This window comes from Mustela nivalis, assembly GCF_964662115.1.
Source record: "Mustela nivalis genome assembly, chromosome: 11".
NCBI classification, from domain to species: domain Eukaryota; kingdom Metazoa; phylum Chordata; class Mammalia; order Carnivora; family Mustelidae; genus Mustela; species Mustela nivalis.
This window is the reverse complement of record NC_139030.1, coordinates 89,939,169-89,957,272: the sequence shown is the minus strand read 5'-3', so window position 1 is coordinate 89,957,272 and position 18,104 is coordinate 89,939,169. Positions and strand designations below refer to the sequence as shown.

General features: G+C 33.5%; 1 protein-coding gene across 4 annotated transcripts in view; it reads left to right on the top strand.

The window, feature by feature from the left end:
• Positions 1 to 18,104, top strand: part of SPAG16 (sperm associated antigen 16) — a 1,051,960-nt gene that overhangs the window by 766,417 nt on the left and 267,439 nt on the right. For all 4 annotated transcript variants that reach the window (XM_082691166.1, XM_082691165.1, XM_082691169.1 and 1 more), the window contains one exon: positions 9,981 to 10,107. In XM_082691166.1, the coding sequence (XP_082547292.1) occupies positions 9,981 to 10,107 (127 nt within the window). The remainder of the gene's footprint in view (positions 1 to 9,980; positions 10,108 to 18,104) is intronic.

Below are 18,104 nucleotides of genomic sequence, written 5' to 3'. Positions count from 1 at the left end.
CTTTTGTCCCAGTTCTCCCAGGCCAGTAGCCAAAGGATAAGTCTTACATTTATGAGTCAGGAATCCTGACTTCTGGTCTTGAAAAACACAGAACCAGTCACTAGAGTTTGTTACTTGGTTCAGATCCAGACTGTGAGATTGTAAAAACTGTAGATTCCTTAATTATATAACTTCATATAAATTGTAGTTTCAAATAGCATTAGCTAGCAACTTTTGTTAGCTTCATAGTGTCAGTAAAAATTTCATTACTCATGGTTTTAGCAATAAGGCAGCTTTTTAACTTCCATCTGACACAAAACACTTAGTTTCTGCTACCCTAAAAAAGCTGAATAACTAGGGCCTGCTTCTAACCCCAGAGCCCAGAGACCTATGGTTTCATCTCTAGTCTCTACTTTGTGTTTCTGTTTTATTTTTCTGTAGTGATGATTATTCCTATTATCTGTATCATTTTTTGAAATCTTATATTGCATATATACACACATATTTACATACATATATACATATATATATTTAACTCTGTTCTTGGGACATGGTATAGCTTAGTGGTTAGCACAAATTCTAAGTCAAACATGTGCAAAATCTTGACTCTTCCTCTTTCAATTACCTAAGCAATGGGAAAGTCAATGAAGTTTCCTGTGGCTCAAATTCCTCATCCATAAGAAGGGGATGGATGATAACAGCCTACTCCATAGTGGTATTTCTGTTTTTTTCTGTTTTGTTTTGTTTTGGTTTGTTTTTTTAGGACTACTTGATATTTGTATATATGTGTATACAAATACAAATGCTTGAGACACTGAGTAGTGCATAGTATTTGCTCAGTTAGTGTGAGCTATTATTATTTTAAAATTTTCTTGGTGGTAGCTCTATTTTTAAAATCATATTGACCAGAAATCCTTCAATAAATTGTTCAATTCTTGTAAAGTTTATTTAGCCACAAATTATGAGATAGAATTAAATTTTGGCTCATCATGTAGTTGTGAGAATCAACTGTGGCATTACTTATGGGTATATTATAAGATAAACTATTAGGTCCTATGCCTAAGTATATCATGTCCTGCATTTATTTTAAAGTATTAAAAAATAAAAAATAACATATTTGGCAATTAATTTGGAATAATATATAACTTTAATCTTTAAGTAATGTAATTATTTATATTATTATTTACATTTAAATATGAAAGGACTTTCTACCCAGATTACTCATGATCTCCCACTATTAAAAGATATACTCAAAGCCTAACTGGCTGGGGCATTATCAGAACCCAACTGACCTGGGAGCAGGGAAATACACAACTGCAGCTGGCTCAAGTCTTCCATGTACAAGAAGGGAAATGCCTAACTAGCCCACTCTAGCCATTCTACCCCACCTAGGAGGAGAGAAAAAAGAGAAACACGTATGAAGTTCATGGTCTAGAGGCATAGGCTCACTAAAAGACTAAGACTTAATTATAGAACTATAGAACCCTTCTCTCACTCCATATCTGACTTGTATTTATAAAATCCTATTTATGGAAGTTCTTTTTACCTAGTGTATTATGTCTAGTTATAAGAGAAAAAATATATAAGGTATACAAAAAAGCAAAAAACAAACAAAGAAAAACACAATTTGAGGAGACAGAGACAGCATCAGAACCAGACATGGCAGGGAGATTGTAATTATCAAACTACTAATTTAAAACAACTATGATTAATATGATGAGGGCTCTAATGGCTAACAAGCATGAAAAAAAAAAAAGCAGATGGACAATTAACACAAAAAAAGGATGGATAGCCTAGGAAAAACAACAATTAAACTACTAGAGATAAAATAATGTAACAGAAATGGAAAATTCCTTGAGGGCCATATTAGTACATTGGACACAGCTGAGGACGGACCCTCTGAGATAGAGGATATATCAAGAGAATCCTCAAAAATCAAAGAAAAGAGAATAATACAGAAAAAAATGGAACAAAAAACCAGAGCAGAATATCCAAGGTCAAACTGTGGGACAACTATAAAAGATGAAACATACACATAATGGGAATACCAGAAGGAGAAAAAAGAAAAGGGAATTTGCTTCTCATAGAAGAAATTATATCAATTTGCTACTATCTCTTTCAGAAAATAGAAACTGAGAGAATAATTTCTAACTCATTCTCTAAAGTCAGCATTACTTTATTTCCAAAACAAAACAAAGATATTACAAGAAAACTACAGACTAATATCTTTCATGAACATAGATGTAAAAATCCTCAATAAAATAATAACAAATCAAATATAGCAGTGGATAAAAAGAAAAATGCAGGGCGCCTGGGTGGCTCAGTGGGTTAAGCCTCTGCCTTCGGCTCAGGTCATGATCTTAGGGTCCTGGGATCGAGGCCCACATCGGGCTCTCTGCTCAGCAGAGAGCCTGCTTCCCTTCCTCTCTCTCTGCCTGCCTCTCTGCCTACTTGTAATCTCTGTCTGTCAAATAAAATAAATAAAATCTTAAAAAAAAAAAAGAAAAATGCATTATGATCAAGTGCAACTTTTCCTAGTTATGAAAGCTGGCTCAACATTTGAAAATCAAGTAATATAATTCATCACATCAACAAAAGATGAAAAATTACATGATTATGTCAACAGCTGCAGGAAAACCATTTGGCAAAATGTAATACCAATTTATGATAAAAACTCTCAATAAACTGGGAATAGTTGGAAAATTACTGAACTTGATAAAGAATATCTAAAAACAACAACAATAATAGTTAACATCATTCTTAATGGTGAGAAACTCAGAACTTCCCACTAAGATCAGGTACAAAGCAAAGATATCCTTTCTTACTACTCTTTTTCAACATTTAGTGCAAGTTCTAGATAATGCAATAAGATAAGAAAAAGAAAACAAAGTTTATACAGGTTGAAAAGGAACAAATAAAATTGTCTTTGGCCACAGATGATATGACTGTCTAAAAATTAGTTAAAAAAAAAAAAAACCTTTCAGAACTAGTAAGAGATTATAGCAAGATTTCAAGACACAAGGTTAATACACAAAAAAACTTTTGTTTTCCTATACACACACACACACACACACACACACTTTAAAACTCAAATCAATGAACTCTAAGAATAATTAAATTAATGGAGAGATGCCCCATGTTCACAGATTTGGAAGACTCAATATTGTAAGGTCCCATCTATTACCACTTGATCTATAGATCCAATACAATCTCAATAAATAACCTAGAAAATTATTTTCTATATATCAACAAATGGATTCTAAAGTTTATATGGAGGGCGCCTGGGTGGCTCAGTGGGTTAAGCCACTGCCTTCGCTCGGGTCATGATCTCAGGGTCCTGGGATCGAGTCCCGCATCGGGCTCTCTGCTCAGCAGGGAGCCTGCTTCCTCCTCTCTCTCTGCCTGCCTCTCTGCCTACTTGTAATCTCTCTCTGTCAAATAAATAAAAATAAAATCTTAAAAAAAAATAAAGTTTATATGGAGATGACAGAAGTCCCAGAATAGACAATACAATATTGATCAAAAATTACAGTGTTGGACGACTAACACAGCTGACTTCAAGAATTACTATAAAGCTACAGTAATCAAGATATTATAGTATTGGTGAAAAACAGACAAAAACAGAATAGGCAGCCCAGAAGTAGACCCCACCATAAATATAGTTAACTGATCTTTGACAAAGAAAAAGACAAAGCAGTGGAGCAAAGGTAGTCTTTTCAACAAATGATGCTTGAACAATGGATATACATGCAAAAAAAGTGAATCTAGACACAAACTTTACACTTTTCACAAAAACGAATTCAAATGGAACACAGACCTAAATAAAAAACTATAAAGCCCCTATAATGATAACAGAGGACAAAACCCAGATGACCTAGGGTGTAGCAATGCTTTTGTAGATACAACTCCAAAAGCATGATCCATGAAAGAATTAATTGATAAGCTAGATTTCATTAAAATTAAAAACTTTTGATCTGTGAAAGACAATGTCAAAAAAATGAGAAGATTAGTCACATCCTGGGAGAAAATATTTACAAAAACAAACTATTATTAAAAATATATAAAGGATTCTTAAAGCTCAGCAGTAAGAAAATAAGCAACCCAATTTTAAAAAATGGGACACAGACCTTAACAGATCCCTCATGAAAAAAGATCTACATATGGCAAATGTGTGTTTATATGTGGGGATGCTCCAAATCATATTTCATGAGGGAAAAGCAAATTAAAAATGAGAGATCACTATACACCAATTAGAGTGACCAAAATGTGGACTACTGACAGAACCAAATATTAGTGAGGATGTAGAACAGCAGAAACTCCCATTGTACGCTAGTAGGAATGCCAAATGGTATAACCACGTTAGAAGGTATTTTGACAATTTCTTACAAAAATAAACATACTCTTACTATACCATCCAGCAATCATGTTCCTTGGTATTTATCCAAAGGAGATGAAAAATTATGTCTGCACAAAAACCTGCACACAAATGTTTATAACAGCTGTATTCGTAACTGCCAAAACTTGGAAGCAGCCAAGCTATCATTCAGTAGGTGAATGGATAAATAAACTATGGTACATCTATACTTTGGACTATTATCCAGCTATAAAAATAAATGATCTATCAAATCATAGGAAGACATGGAAGGAACTTAAATGCATATTACCAAATGAAAGAAGCCAATCTGAAAAGACTACGTATTGCATGATTCACACTCTATGACATTCTGAATAAGGCAAAGCTATGGAGATAGTATAATGGTCAGTGATTCCCAGAGGTTGAGTAAGGGGTACTGTGGGAGGGTTGAATGAGCACAGAGAATGTTTAGGGTGATAAAAATTCTCTTGTGATACCATAATGATGGATTCATGTCATTATATATTTGTTCAAAGCAATAGAATATAGAACACCAAGAATGACCATAATATAACCAGTGAATTTGGGGTAATTATGATGTGTCAATTTGATTCATCAACTGTAGGAAATGTACCAGTGGGGAGAGAGTAAATGGAAAAACCTCTGCGTCCTTCCTTTAATTTCACTATGAACTTAAAATTGCTCCCCCTCAAAAGATAAAGTCTTAAAAAAATATAAGGCAGGGGCACCCTTAGGGGCACGAAGACAGTGACTTAGTCATTAAGCATCTGCCTTTGGCTCAAATCATGATCCTGGGATCGAGCCCCACATCAGGCTCCCTGCTCAGCAGGAAGCCTGCTTCTCCCTTTCTCACTTTCCCTGCTTTTGTTCCCTCTGTCGCTGTCTCTCTCTCTCTGTCAAATAAAGAAATAAAATCTTTAAAAAAAAATTATAGAGCGGTTTTTATTAAAGCATCTTTTCACTTAATATTTATACATATGTATTGTATATTTTCAATCAGTGTATCCACAGTTTAGCATAAACTTTTGCATTTTTACATTGTTTCTATAATTATTATTTTTATGACTTCATAATAATTCATTCAGGGTATTTATTCTTTCACACTTCAACCATTTATTGAACATTTACTATGTGATATTCGGGATCATGGGAATGTGCTCCTAAGCCAAGGTACTTTCAGGTACAGAATTTATAACATTTTCATGTGCATAGTTCATATATAATCATTCATTTGACTCTGTTATACTGTATAACTCTTTGAACAAGAACATTATACATAGCATATTATTCAGCCTTGAAGAACCTTTGCAGAAAAGAAGTAATGACATGGACCTAAACATATTTTGCTTATTTACATACTGTTGTTGTTGTTCTGTAAGTTAACTTTCCAAAAGAAAGTAAGAAAAATAAAAGTATAAAAGTATGTGTATGACCTAATGAATTGAACCAAGAACGTACTTAGCTGATTCATCAGAGTGAAGATCTAGAGTACAATCAAATTGGACCTGTGTTTTCCATAATAAATTAAGATCCTCTATATTTCTTCCTGCCATGCCATATAAAGATCAGACTTTCATATAGAATATTTTGTCACTATATGACATTTCTTACCCTAGCTGAAAAATGGTCTCTTAACCCCAAACTGATGTTAATGCTCAAGCTTCTAAAATTTGTTTTTGAGGGGCGCCTGGGTGGCTCAGTGGGTTAAGCCGCTGCCTTCGGCTCAGGTCATGATCTCAGAGTCCTGGGATCGAGTCCCGCATCGGGCTCTCTGCTTGGCGGAGAGCCTGCTTCCCTCTCTCTCTCTCTGTCTGGCTGCCTCTCTGTCTACTTGTGATTTCTCTCTGTCAAATTAATAAATAAAATCTTTTAAAAAATAATAATAAAAAAATAAAATAAAATTTGTTTTTGAAAGTTATACAAAGCCATAAAATATCTTTACATTAAGGAATACTATTAGTTAATTAAAATATTTTAATTAACAATTTAAATTAGAAATGATCTCATTAGCATCCCAGTTTTCTCCTTTTCTTTCTTTGTTTTACAACATATAAATATGTCAGGAACCTCTGTGCAGAGAGAGAGCAGTTCAGTCTGCTTGTCTTCTTGCTGCTGTGGTGTCAAGTTTGCACACACGGTGCTGCTCGCAGTTTCCTGGATCCACGAGGCAGAAGGTTTATTTCTTCCTTTTTGGTTATTACAGGTTTCCCTTGCTTCCATTTTATTTATTTATAAATAGTGCCACTGAAGTTTTTAGTCTTTCTAATTTTATAATAAATTCAGAAGTATGAAAAGTTTCAAAAGTGTGAATACTTGTGATCCTCAATACATACGCTAAATGTTCTCCACTATGTTTCCGGCAGTCTAGAGGAAGCTCGTTTGATTTTATGTTGCTGTACTCTAACTTATAATTAACTTTATGACTACATGGCTTTTCTCATCATAAGATCTTTAAAGTGGAGGTGGAAAGGATTTAACAAGGGCAGGGAGATGTCGTGAGTATTGACTTTGACCTAGACTACATGCTTTGTCCACATTGCTAAATTCTGCTTACTTTATATAACTATTTGAATTTGTAATCACAAAAGCATTTTTTTCTGAGTGTTAGCTCATTTAACATCTCTTTACTTGGGGGAGAATCCTTTTAAATTAGATACAGTCAACATTAATTGCTCTCTGTTTGCCTTATATTCACTCATTCAATGGTTTATTCAAGATCAAATGTCAAACATGTTACAGAAACTCTGCCAGGTCCTAGGGTTTCGCTGTCACAAAAACAGCCATGTATCTGAATCTGAATGCTTTTGAGAGCTTTCTATAAAAACACCTTTCCTAAGTTGTCTTCCTCAGTATCAGTAGTGGTACAAATGTCAATTAGAATTCCATTTTAGGGAGGTTCCCAAAACTCTGGAGTCTTTACTTTCTTTAAGATTGTCATACAACTCTACCTCTCTGTAAAAAATATTTTCGATGAAAGTGATCTTTCTTTGTTTAGGTTAAGGGCCTAACTATAGTAGGCCTTTGCGTTCTTCCCTGATACAAGTTGTAGACAAAATACATGTTTTTAACCCCGTGTTGTCAGGTAACCCCTTTTCTGTGTTTTTCCTTCTTCAGACCCCTCAATGCTCGCACTATGCAGTTTGGCTTGACAGTATTTTAGTATGTTCTTCTATGTCATGGAAGGAGATTGGCAGATGGGCCTCCCGTTCCCCTGCGATGGGAGGAGGGATAAAAGGTTTTGAGGATAATTCCAAGTTTTGGGCTCTGGATTTTCTGCATCTTTTCTCTTCCTTTTATCAAAATGATTCGGAACCACGAGGGTTAGAACTAATGTTTATCTTAAGAACACTAAGGAAGAACTTGGACTAAAATAAAACTTCTAGGTAAGCCCCAGTGAGGCTTTCACCATCTATTGACTTAACAAATATTTTTTGAGTTCCACTATGCTCCTGACATTGTGATAGGCACTGCCACGTCTGTCTCACTGGCTAATGGATGCGTAGCTGACCAGTTCTTTCACTAACAAGAATCTCTCAGTTCTCAAATCTGAACACAAACGTATTTCTACCACTTAATAAAGTGTGGTATTAGTTCTGCTGTCCTATATGCTTTGTCCTGACTTCTAAGTGCCTTGGGAAATGTAGAAATTTGTCTAAATGATGTCACTTAAAATCATTTTAAAATTATATACTATTTATTAAGAAATCATTTAGTACAATACTTGGTTCATTGAAAGCATTTAATAAGTATTGACTTTTATTATTTTAATATTATCAAACTTTTATGCATTGATCATTTGGCAGCAGTGGAAGTTAAATGTAAAAAATATTAAAACTAATTAAAAACTCATTTTAACCCCCCCAAAATGATGAAAATATTTTTTAGTGTATTTCCTCACATTTTAATATTTAGTGATATAAACCACACTTTAAGATTTCTATAACCTCCCTTCAGCGAGTGAGAAGGACCTCCAAATTAAGTTGCCATTATAATTTATTCTGTTTCCAAAGTTGAAAAAAAAGATTTAATTCTCTCCTCTCTGAAAGATATTTGAAAGCCATTACATCTGGAAAGGGTTCTTTCTAATTTCTAGCATTAATATTCCCTTCTAATACTGAGAACTGGTCTTTTCTGAAAATTAAATTCACCGATTCTTCATAATTCTTACAATACATGTTTACATATTTGAAAACATTCCAAGTTCTCCAAGTTCCTTTTAAGTCATAAAAAAGATTAAACATCCCATTTATTAGACTGGGGACAAGGTTGTATTGCATTGCCAGTGACGACTGTTACAGAATTTTAAAACTGATGGCATTTGTTGCATTGCTTACTTGTTTAGGGAAAAACAGAGAGTCCGCTTGGACTCTAATACAAAATGCACATTTTTTTCCCCCAGAAAGGGTAGAAATCAAGAAATAAATGAGAAAAAAAAATCATGTGAGCTAGTTCAAAAGGATAAATATAATTGTACAAAAATCAAGTTATCTTTAACATTTTAGAGTATTTAAGAAAAAAGCGAGAGGATGATTTTTGACTTGACGTTAAAAATAATTAAGCTGGAGCTGAAAGGGAAACTATATATCTAATTGGAAACAGTATATAGTATAATCACTTATAGATGTTATGTATGAGCCTGATATGGCCAATATTTCTTTTCAGTTGGTAAGTGGACAATAAAATTAAATGGTACTGTGATAAGAATGAGTACAGATTATCAGCTGCTTAGACAACAGAGACCCCTTTTACTCATCACTGTATCCCAGTTTCTGACATGAAGTGGATCCTTAACAAACATCTCCTAAGCAACCAGCAGGAAGGGTGTAGACAGACTTTGAGCTTCAAACCGATGTACCCGAACTGGCACCGCTATACTAGGAAAATAGATACCCCTGTTCCTATTAGCTTAAATCCACCCATGATTCCTTTTGTTTTCAATCCCCTTTATCCATTATATTTTTCCTTATCCCATTGCACATTATCAAAATAACCCCAAATATTTTCTAATAATATTGTCTCACAGTTCACAGTTCACAGCATGTACTGCTTCCTTGCCATTAATTCCACTTGGCCCCTTTCTTCTCCCACTTTGATAAAAACTCTTCTTTCCTTTTGTCTATTTGTTTTCCTACCTCTGTTTTATTTTTACTGTATCTTAAGTATAAACCATCAATGCTAACAAACTGCAAGGATATAGAGTGAGGTGTACTTTGTGTGCAATGTTTTCGTATATACAGTTTTATGTGTAGATCACATGTGTCATGAACATGAGATATGTGTCTGTATATTAGAAAGAAGAATTACATGGATATGCACATTTTTATTTTATTATATGTTCTTAAGTAATAAAATAATCAGAATTATTTCCTGAAAAATCATCTTCCAAAATTTAATTTAAGAATTTATACATATATATATAAATAATCATCTTATAACAATTTTATGTCCAAGACAAAAATACAATGAACACTTTAGTTTAGAAGAGTGAATTCTTATGGATTTAATAAAATTGTAACACAATTCTTCCTTGTTAACTAAATCAATATATATATATATATATATATATATATATATATAACATATGTATGGATGTATTTAATTTCTCTCTTTTTCTAATACTTTAAAGGGTCACATGATAGCATCCTGTGATGCTTGTGGAGTAACAAAACTGTGGGATTTTCGGAAGCTCTTACCAATTGTGTCCATTGATATAGGTCCAAGTCCTGGCAATGAAGTGAACTTTGATTCATCAGGTAGGATCTTTTTTTGTTTAATGTTTGTGACCAAGCTAACAACCTTAACATTTATTCTGAAAATTTTCTGTTTCCCTAGAATTTTATTGTGTTTCCTCCTATGTAAATTTTTGTTCTACTATTATTTTAGAGTATGTTATATTTTACATTATATATCTTATGTCACGTTATGAAAGCATTATATTTATCATATATATAAAGAAAGAGATAACAGAAGAGATAAGTGTGTGCTAGTATAGATAATACAAATTCTTAGCAGTGTCATGCAAAATTTGGAGTCTATATCCTTTAGAATCACCATCCAAGGTAAGTGAATTGGGTTTTTATGAAGGCAAAATGGCCAAGAGTAGAGAAGAACAAAAGTTGGATAAAACTTGATACATTTTTAATGGAATATTTTAGTCTTCAAATAAAAAATATTGTATATAAATTTTATAATTACTTTGAGATGTACATTCATCTTATTGTTGCATTCATTCACAATAATTATAACATAATTTTAATATTATTATTTCATTATGTTTAGCATTTTTCTGCAATAATATAAACATTGTCAAACAAATAAAATATTTTCACTTGCTGTTAATGAATAGTGTAGCAACATACAGTGTTTCCAGTTATCTATTTAAAAAATGAAAATCAGAGTTACATCTGTATCTTTAATGAGAGTTTATGTTAAATAATGTGTATCTTGATAATATTAGATAATATAACTTTCCTTTGCTAGCATCACACATCCTGAACCATGTTAAATTTTGTGTTTTTAAAATCTTTTTATATTTATTTGTAGTAGGTCAAAGTTACAGAGATGATAATTTTAGATGAAGAAACAAAGATAAAATACATATAAAGGAAATAATGATGTCTTATTTAAAAATTATACATACTAGGGATGCCTGGGTGGCTCAGTTGGTTAAGCAGCTGCCTTTGGCTGAGGTCATGATCCCAGTGTCCTGAGATCGAGTCCCACATCAGGCTCCTTGCTCAGCAGGGAGCCTGCTTCTCCCTCTGCCTCTGCCTGCCATTCCGTCTGCCTGTGCTTGCTCTCTCCCCCTCTCTCTCTCTGATAAATAAATAAAATCTTAAAAAAAAATTATACATACTAATTCAATAGTACAGAAGTTACGTATTTACTAGGAATGATTCTAGAGATATAATTGTATGTTTCATAGGACTGGTTTCATGTCATCACATATCTAAAATTTAGAATTCAGTTAAGTTTGTCTTTTTAACCAACTTTAAGTTGTGTTCCCATTACAGGTTGGTATATGAACCATGCTTCTTTAAAAATGCTTTTAGTAATGTTCTTGACATCAAACCATTTATGGTCTGTCAAAATTTAAAAAAAAAAACACATTCTATAGAATAAAACATCCCAACTATGAGAATTTCATTTTATAATGTGAAGACCTATTAAGATTTCAGGTTAGGGGTGCCTGGGTGTCTCAGTTAAGAATCTGCCTTTGGTTTGGGTCATGATTCCAGGGTCCTAGGATCAAACCTAGCATCACATTTGGCTCCCTGACCAGCAGGGAGCCTGCTTCTCCAGCTCCCTCTCCTGGGCCCCCTTCTTGTGAAATTCAAAAAATTTTTTTTTACTGTATTTGCTAATAATACAAGTTAAAGAGTACTTTGAAATGTGGTACAACTAATAAGAGATATGTATTTTACTAAGTATGTTGTTACTTGCTTTCTACTGCCCTTGTCATCAGCCCAAATCTCTTTCCTACGCATAGTCAAACACACCTAATTTAAAATTACATTCATACAAGTCAATATCATCTTCAAGTCCTTGGGTACAACAAAACTAGTGTTCCTCTCTGTGACTGCTATACTCTTTACTCTTTATTATACATTAATATCAACAAAAGCATAAGACTTAAGGGCAGAACAATGAGAAACATAAAAGACAAAAAGTGTAAACTAGGGACCCTGTTAATGAAAACACTTTATCAGTTTGAGGGTATATAATTTCAACCTAACCTTCCCATCCCTTAGACCATTTCTTCAAGGAACATACTATAGTTAATTTTAATTCTATGTGTTTGAGAAATTAATGTCATAAGCCTTTTTCTCATTAAATAATGGGAAATCTGTGCTTCTGTGCTTCTGTAGAGGAGAAGTCTTCAGTGTTTCTTCATTTAAAAGGATTGAAATATATCAAAAGTTGAAAGAACTAGGGAGAACAGAGAAAGCACTCATTCTGAGGGTCTGAACAGAGAGGTGAAAAAATCATAAAGTAAAATACCAGAAATTATTTTGGTAATAAAGAAAGTAGAGAGTAATGAATTTAAGAGCAAAACAAAATCAAAATAAGAATAGGGATACATAGTATCTAGTATGCATTTATTCAAGAAAAAATTAAACAAAAAATGTAAACATATCATAAAAATATAAATATGAGGATACAATCAAATCTAACTTATAAGCTCAAGATATACATTAATTTGACATACTTTAACCTATTCCCAGCATGTAGCAAATAAAAGAAGATATGATAGAATTATTTTCCACAAAAAGCAGGGGTATATTTGCACTACTGACAACAATTAACATTTATTGAGGCTCACGTTAGTTAGGTGGTGCCAAATCACATTCATACAAGTCAATATCATCTTCAAGTCCTTGGGTAAAACAAAACTAGTGTTCCTCTCTGTGACTGCTATACTCTTTACTCTTTATTATACATTAATATCAGTTGGTTAAGCAGCTGCCTTTGGCTCAGGTCATGATCCCAGCATCCTGGGAAATACTATAACAGAATTAAATCGTGCAATTATATACTGTTAGGACTCAACCAGTGTGAGGTAAGCTCTAGTCTGCTATCTCAGCTATGTCCTTGGACCTAAGAAAAAGATACTGAAAACATACATGTAATCTTATCATAATATCATATAATAAATGTAGAAGTATTGGTAGCATTTTGTTTGTGATATTTAATATAAGGAATGTGAGTAGTTGTTAGATATTCTAAATAATCATCATAGAAACAGAAATTTCTAATCACATATCTTGTCTCTGGATCAGTTTAATTGAAAGTCATCTTGAGATTATTGGGTGTGCTGTTTAAAAAGAACTGCTTCCATATGCAATGACATATCTTTATAAATAAGGAATTTCTTGTCATTGCAAATCCAACACTGTAAAGAAATAAATTGGAGTAGAGGTCACTGAAAGGCTGAAACTGTTGTCCATAATATTTGATTTCACATTTTTATGTATATCAAAATTGCCTCATTATTTATTAGCCTTATAAGTAAATATTTTCATTTTGAATTTATGAAAGTAAATATGTACCATGAAATAGTACTTTATTTTAAAATTGAGATCCCTCATAGTGTATATAGATCCCTCATAGTGTATAATTTTAAAAACATATCTTTGATAAAAATATTTGAAATCCTGTCATGTAGAAAAAGAATATAGACTATAATTCAGACCCTTAGTTTTTCGCTGCCTTTTAGGTGTTAAGCAAATTATATAATTTCCTTGAACTTAGTGTCTGCATAGAAATAATGGAGGAAATAATTTTCTTACAGTGTTCTAATGTGTTTCAAAGGGATAATGTATATCCTATTATGAAGAAATCCTAGTCCAGTCACCTACCATGTTTTATCTTAGCTGAGAAAGGTTTAGAAGTAATCCCATTCATTTTAGGGGTGAGAAAAAGTGTGAACATATTGGTGTGCGAGTAAGATGCCCAAGGCTGTGTGTTAACTGTCAGCAGTTTCTAGTGAAAGTGTAAATACCAGTGAATAAATGTTTAAAGAAACAAGGGTCAAAACTCCTTTTCATGTAATATTAAAAATAATTTAAATGTTAAGAACTGAAGTTATATGAAATGCTGTATATACATATAATTGAGATCAAAAGATTTAAAGACATATGAATCATCATTTAGAATTTAGCTTTTCTGCTGCTGTAAGAAATCAGCTTCTCACACATTTAAAAGAGGAGTTGTATGTGGCACAGTATTATTTACATAATGTTTTATTTGCAAATACATCGCTTGTGACATACACAGATTATCTGTGTTTATAGATACATACATATATTAGTATTTGTAAAGGAATAAGTGTTCCTTTCTCATTAAACTGAGAGAATCCTGGTAATATAATGCTACACATTTTTGTGAATATTTGCTATCTAAATAATATCTCTCACTTGGCATATTCAAATGCCATATGTTTTACCATTCAAAAATTTATTACTATTTCAGAAAATGTTAAATGGGATTGCATAGTGAAAGTAATAAAAATGAACTGTAAGACTTTATACATAAACTTGTCCACCTCTCTCATTTCATCATATTTTTATGTAGTTTAGCAATGTTTTTCCCTGCTTTGTAAAAGATAATTCCAGTACATTTGCAAAAAAGTCACATCCCTAGAAAATGCAAAAGCTGACGTTTAAGCCAGCTGGGGACTTTCCAGTAGGAAGCTTATCAGTATCAGATCATCAAAATGGGCAAGTTTCCCCACCATTTGGAGACAATCCTAGATACTCTCCATAAGCAGAACCACAATATAAATTATATGCTAAAATAGAAAAAGTGACCCTACTGGAAAATATGAAAAGCATCAGACCCCTCTGAAGTTTTTCAAACATAATAAAATAACTTCAAAATCTTTGCTTCACATTGGATTTATCCATTTCTCTTATGAAAAGCTACAGGTCATTGTTCTATATTTAAAAGTCAACATTGTGGTTAATTTCTTCTGGTGGAAGCAGTGTAGCCTAGTGGAGAAAGCACCTCACTTGGAAGTTAGAAGCCCTGGCTTTGAATTTTGTCTCCTTACTAGCTGAATGGTGTTGGTGAGATTTTTAAATATTTCTGAGCCTCAGTTTCTTTGTGTGTGTGACATATCAGAAACCTACTGGGACTTCCACTTTGAGGCAGGATAGAGTAACAAGGAGCAGATTTACTTAACCACCTGAAACAACTAAGAAAACAAACAAATGTATGAAATGAGTGTATCTCAAACACAGAATATTGAGCAATGAAAGAGAATAATACCTTAGAGAGGGAAAGTAAGTAAGATGAACCCTGTGCCTCACAGACCCATAGAAACCAGAATGAAACCTGGGAGTTGAAGAAACAGAGTAGGCTACTGAGGGAGGCCAAGCTGGCTCAATTCCGCAGCACAAAGAGAGGGTCATGGAGATTTCCAGAAGATGATCCCCTCTAGTCTTTAGCTAAATGAGGATCAATACCTGACAGACGAAGGTCAGGGGAAAAATCTATCTGAATACTTAAGAGGAAAAATCCAGAGAATAGTTTGTATATCCACCAAACAAACTGGAAAAACATTGCAGTTCAGAACAGTAGGTAGAGCAGAGATAGGCAACCTACTGTCCATGGGCAGATTGACCTGTATTTATTTATATGTAGTTTTAATGGAAGTCAGACACACCCATTTATTTACATATTGTCTAAGGCTGCTTTCATACTATAAGAGCAGAGTATTTGCACCAGAGACTGTATGGGCTAGGAAGTCTAAAATATTTAATGTATAGTCCTTTACAGAAAAAAACTGCTGCACTGGAGTACACAGAAGGGTATGTGACCTCAGTAGTGAGTCAACAACAGCCCACACCTCTAGATCTAGCCCCTTTGCCAATGTTTTTGGACTATCTGAGTTGGCTCATGGAAAGACCTTTTTAATCTTTTCTAAACTCAGTGAAATTGTTACAGTTGTCCCTTTTTTAAAGATGAGAAGACTGAGACATAGAGAAGTTAAGAACAAGCCCAGTGACCCTAGCTGATCAAATGTGCTATCAGAAATTCAAATCCATCAAATCTAATTCCAGAACCTAAAATTTAAACTTGATATTATTCTGCCTTTCATTTTACTAATAATACTCAGTTTCATAGTGATATATGACATTGTTACAGAAATGATTCATTTGCTATGAATATTGAAATAATTCCAGTAATGACCACTTGGCAGTGTTGGACTCAGAGCTGACCACGGCACCGAATCCTGTCCCTAGTTGTCAATTTGTGGTCTCTGAAAGAAACAACAACAACAACAACAACAACAACAAAAGGAATCTCCCCAAAATAATAACCTAATAGTAATAACCTAATAATAATCTGCCAGGTTTCTGATGTGTCCTCTGTATAAGGGGGTATTTTAAGTGTCTGCATCTTCCTAATGGGGACTAGAACTCCAACCCCACACCTCAAGATAAATTATTTTCAGAGAATCAGGCAGGGCTGGATTATGGGAACACCTGCAGGACCTCTCTTTCTTCCATTTATTTAAATCCTGGCCTGATGAAATAAGAATGTAAGAAAGCAGGCAAATTTATTTTATCTCTAAGGCACATGACAAAGTTAACCTAAGTTGCTCCTCCTAAGAGCAAGCCCATTTTACCACATCAATTTTCCAGTAAGAAAGCCTTAAGGAGAGAGGATAAATTATGAGAGAAGAGGTGACCAGATGACCCTACTCAATTATTTATAATCCCATTATTTTCTTCCCTGCTTGCGTGGCTCTATTGTGTATACAAATCCATTTTGTGCATAAGTAGAATATGGGCCTCTCAAATACTGGAGAAAGGAACTGGAAGAACTGAAGGAAATCAGATTATGTATCTCCCTTGGAGACCCAACTGTATGATTAATACCTGGAATGAAGCATATACTATGCTTGAGGAACTGGGCAAGGTGCTTTCTCTTTTAATCATCAAAACACTATGAGTTTGGTTCCATTTCTCCCATTTCAAAGAGTTTTAAGAGCTTTATTTACATATACATATTAAAAAATGTACATGTTTGTACAGTCTTACGAAAACCTGAATTGCATTTCATTCAATCTTTAGCTCTAGGAAATTGTACATAAAAAATTTAGAGATTCATAGAGACTGGTTATACTTCCTCTATAGGGAAAAACCCTATTTTTTCTTTTTTCTTTTTTTTCTTTTTTCATGCAATATCTTATATTAGAAGCAATTTTATTTACCCTGTAGCAAGTATGGAAAATAACATGCTGATAAGTGGGAACACCTTGAAAACTTCAACTAACGGCATATTGACAAAGATATATTAATTCATGGATAACACTCATAGTTATACCACCTGTTATGGCCAGAACTTGTTCTGATTGTTGTACCATCCATTCTGATTGATTGGTGGCAATGCCATAGTATTTGCTAAGTTTAGATTATCATCCCCAAAATGGACCACAAATTCTGAGAACTGAAATGTATTTTATTTGCATAAATTATGACAGATTAATATAAATAAAAGTTAGTGATTTTTTCAAAATATAGTAGAATTTATACCTGTTACAAAGTCTTATTCGTTCAGATTATATTTAAAAGGTTGTGTACTTAATCTAATGACGACATCATTGCAAAAACTATGAAGCCTCCCTTATGGAACTGTATGCACAGTTTTAAAAATAATGTCTTCAGGGTGCCTGGGTGGCTCAGTGGGTTAAAGCTTCTGCCTTCGGCCCAGGTCATCATCTCAGGGTCCTGGGATCGAGCCCCGCATTGGGCTTCTTGCTCAGTGGGGAGCCTGCTTCCCCCTCTCTCTCTGCCTGCCTCTCTGCCTACTTGTGATCTCTGTCTGTCAAATAAATAAATAAAATCTTTAAAAAAAATAAAAAATAAAAATAATAAAAATAATGTTTTCAAATCACGAATACTCACCAATATTTGAATATGGATTGATTTTTAGAACCATCTGGAAATTATTGTCATCTTAGGAGTCAGAAAGAGCACTGAGTGTAGCACAAGATGAGGCTCTAAAAAAATCATCTATGATTTGTAACTTGAAATTGAGCAAGACACTTAATCTCAGTTGACCTCAACTTTTATCATCTCTAAAATGAGAGATTTGGATAGGTGACCTAATCAACTAAGTTTATAGTCAAAATTTCACATTGTATTTCCCTGTATTCATTAGCACATGGTGTTCTGAGATAAAAATAATATTCTAAAATAAAACTTGAGTGCATTTTATACTACTTAAAACTTGAAAATAA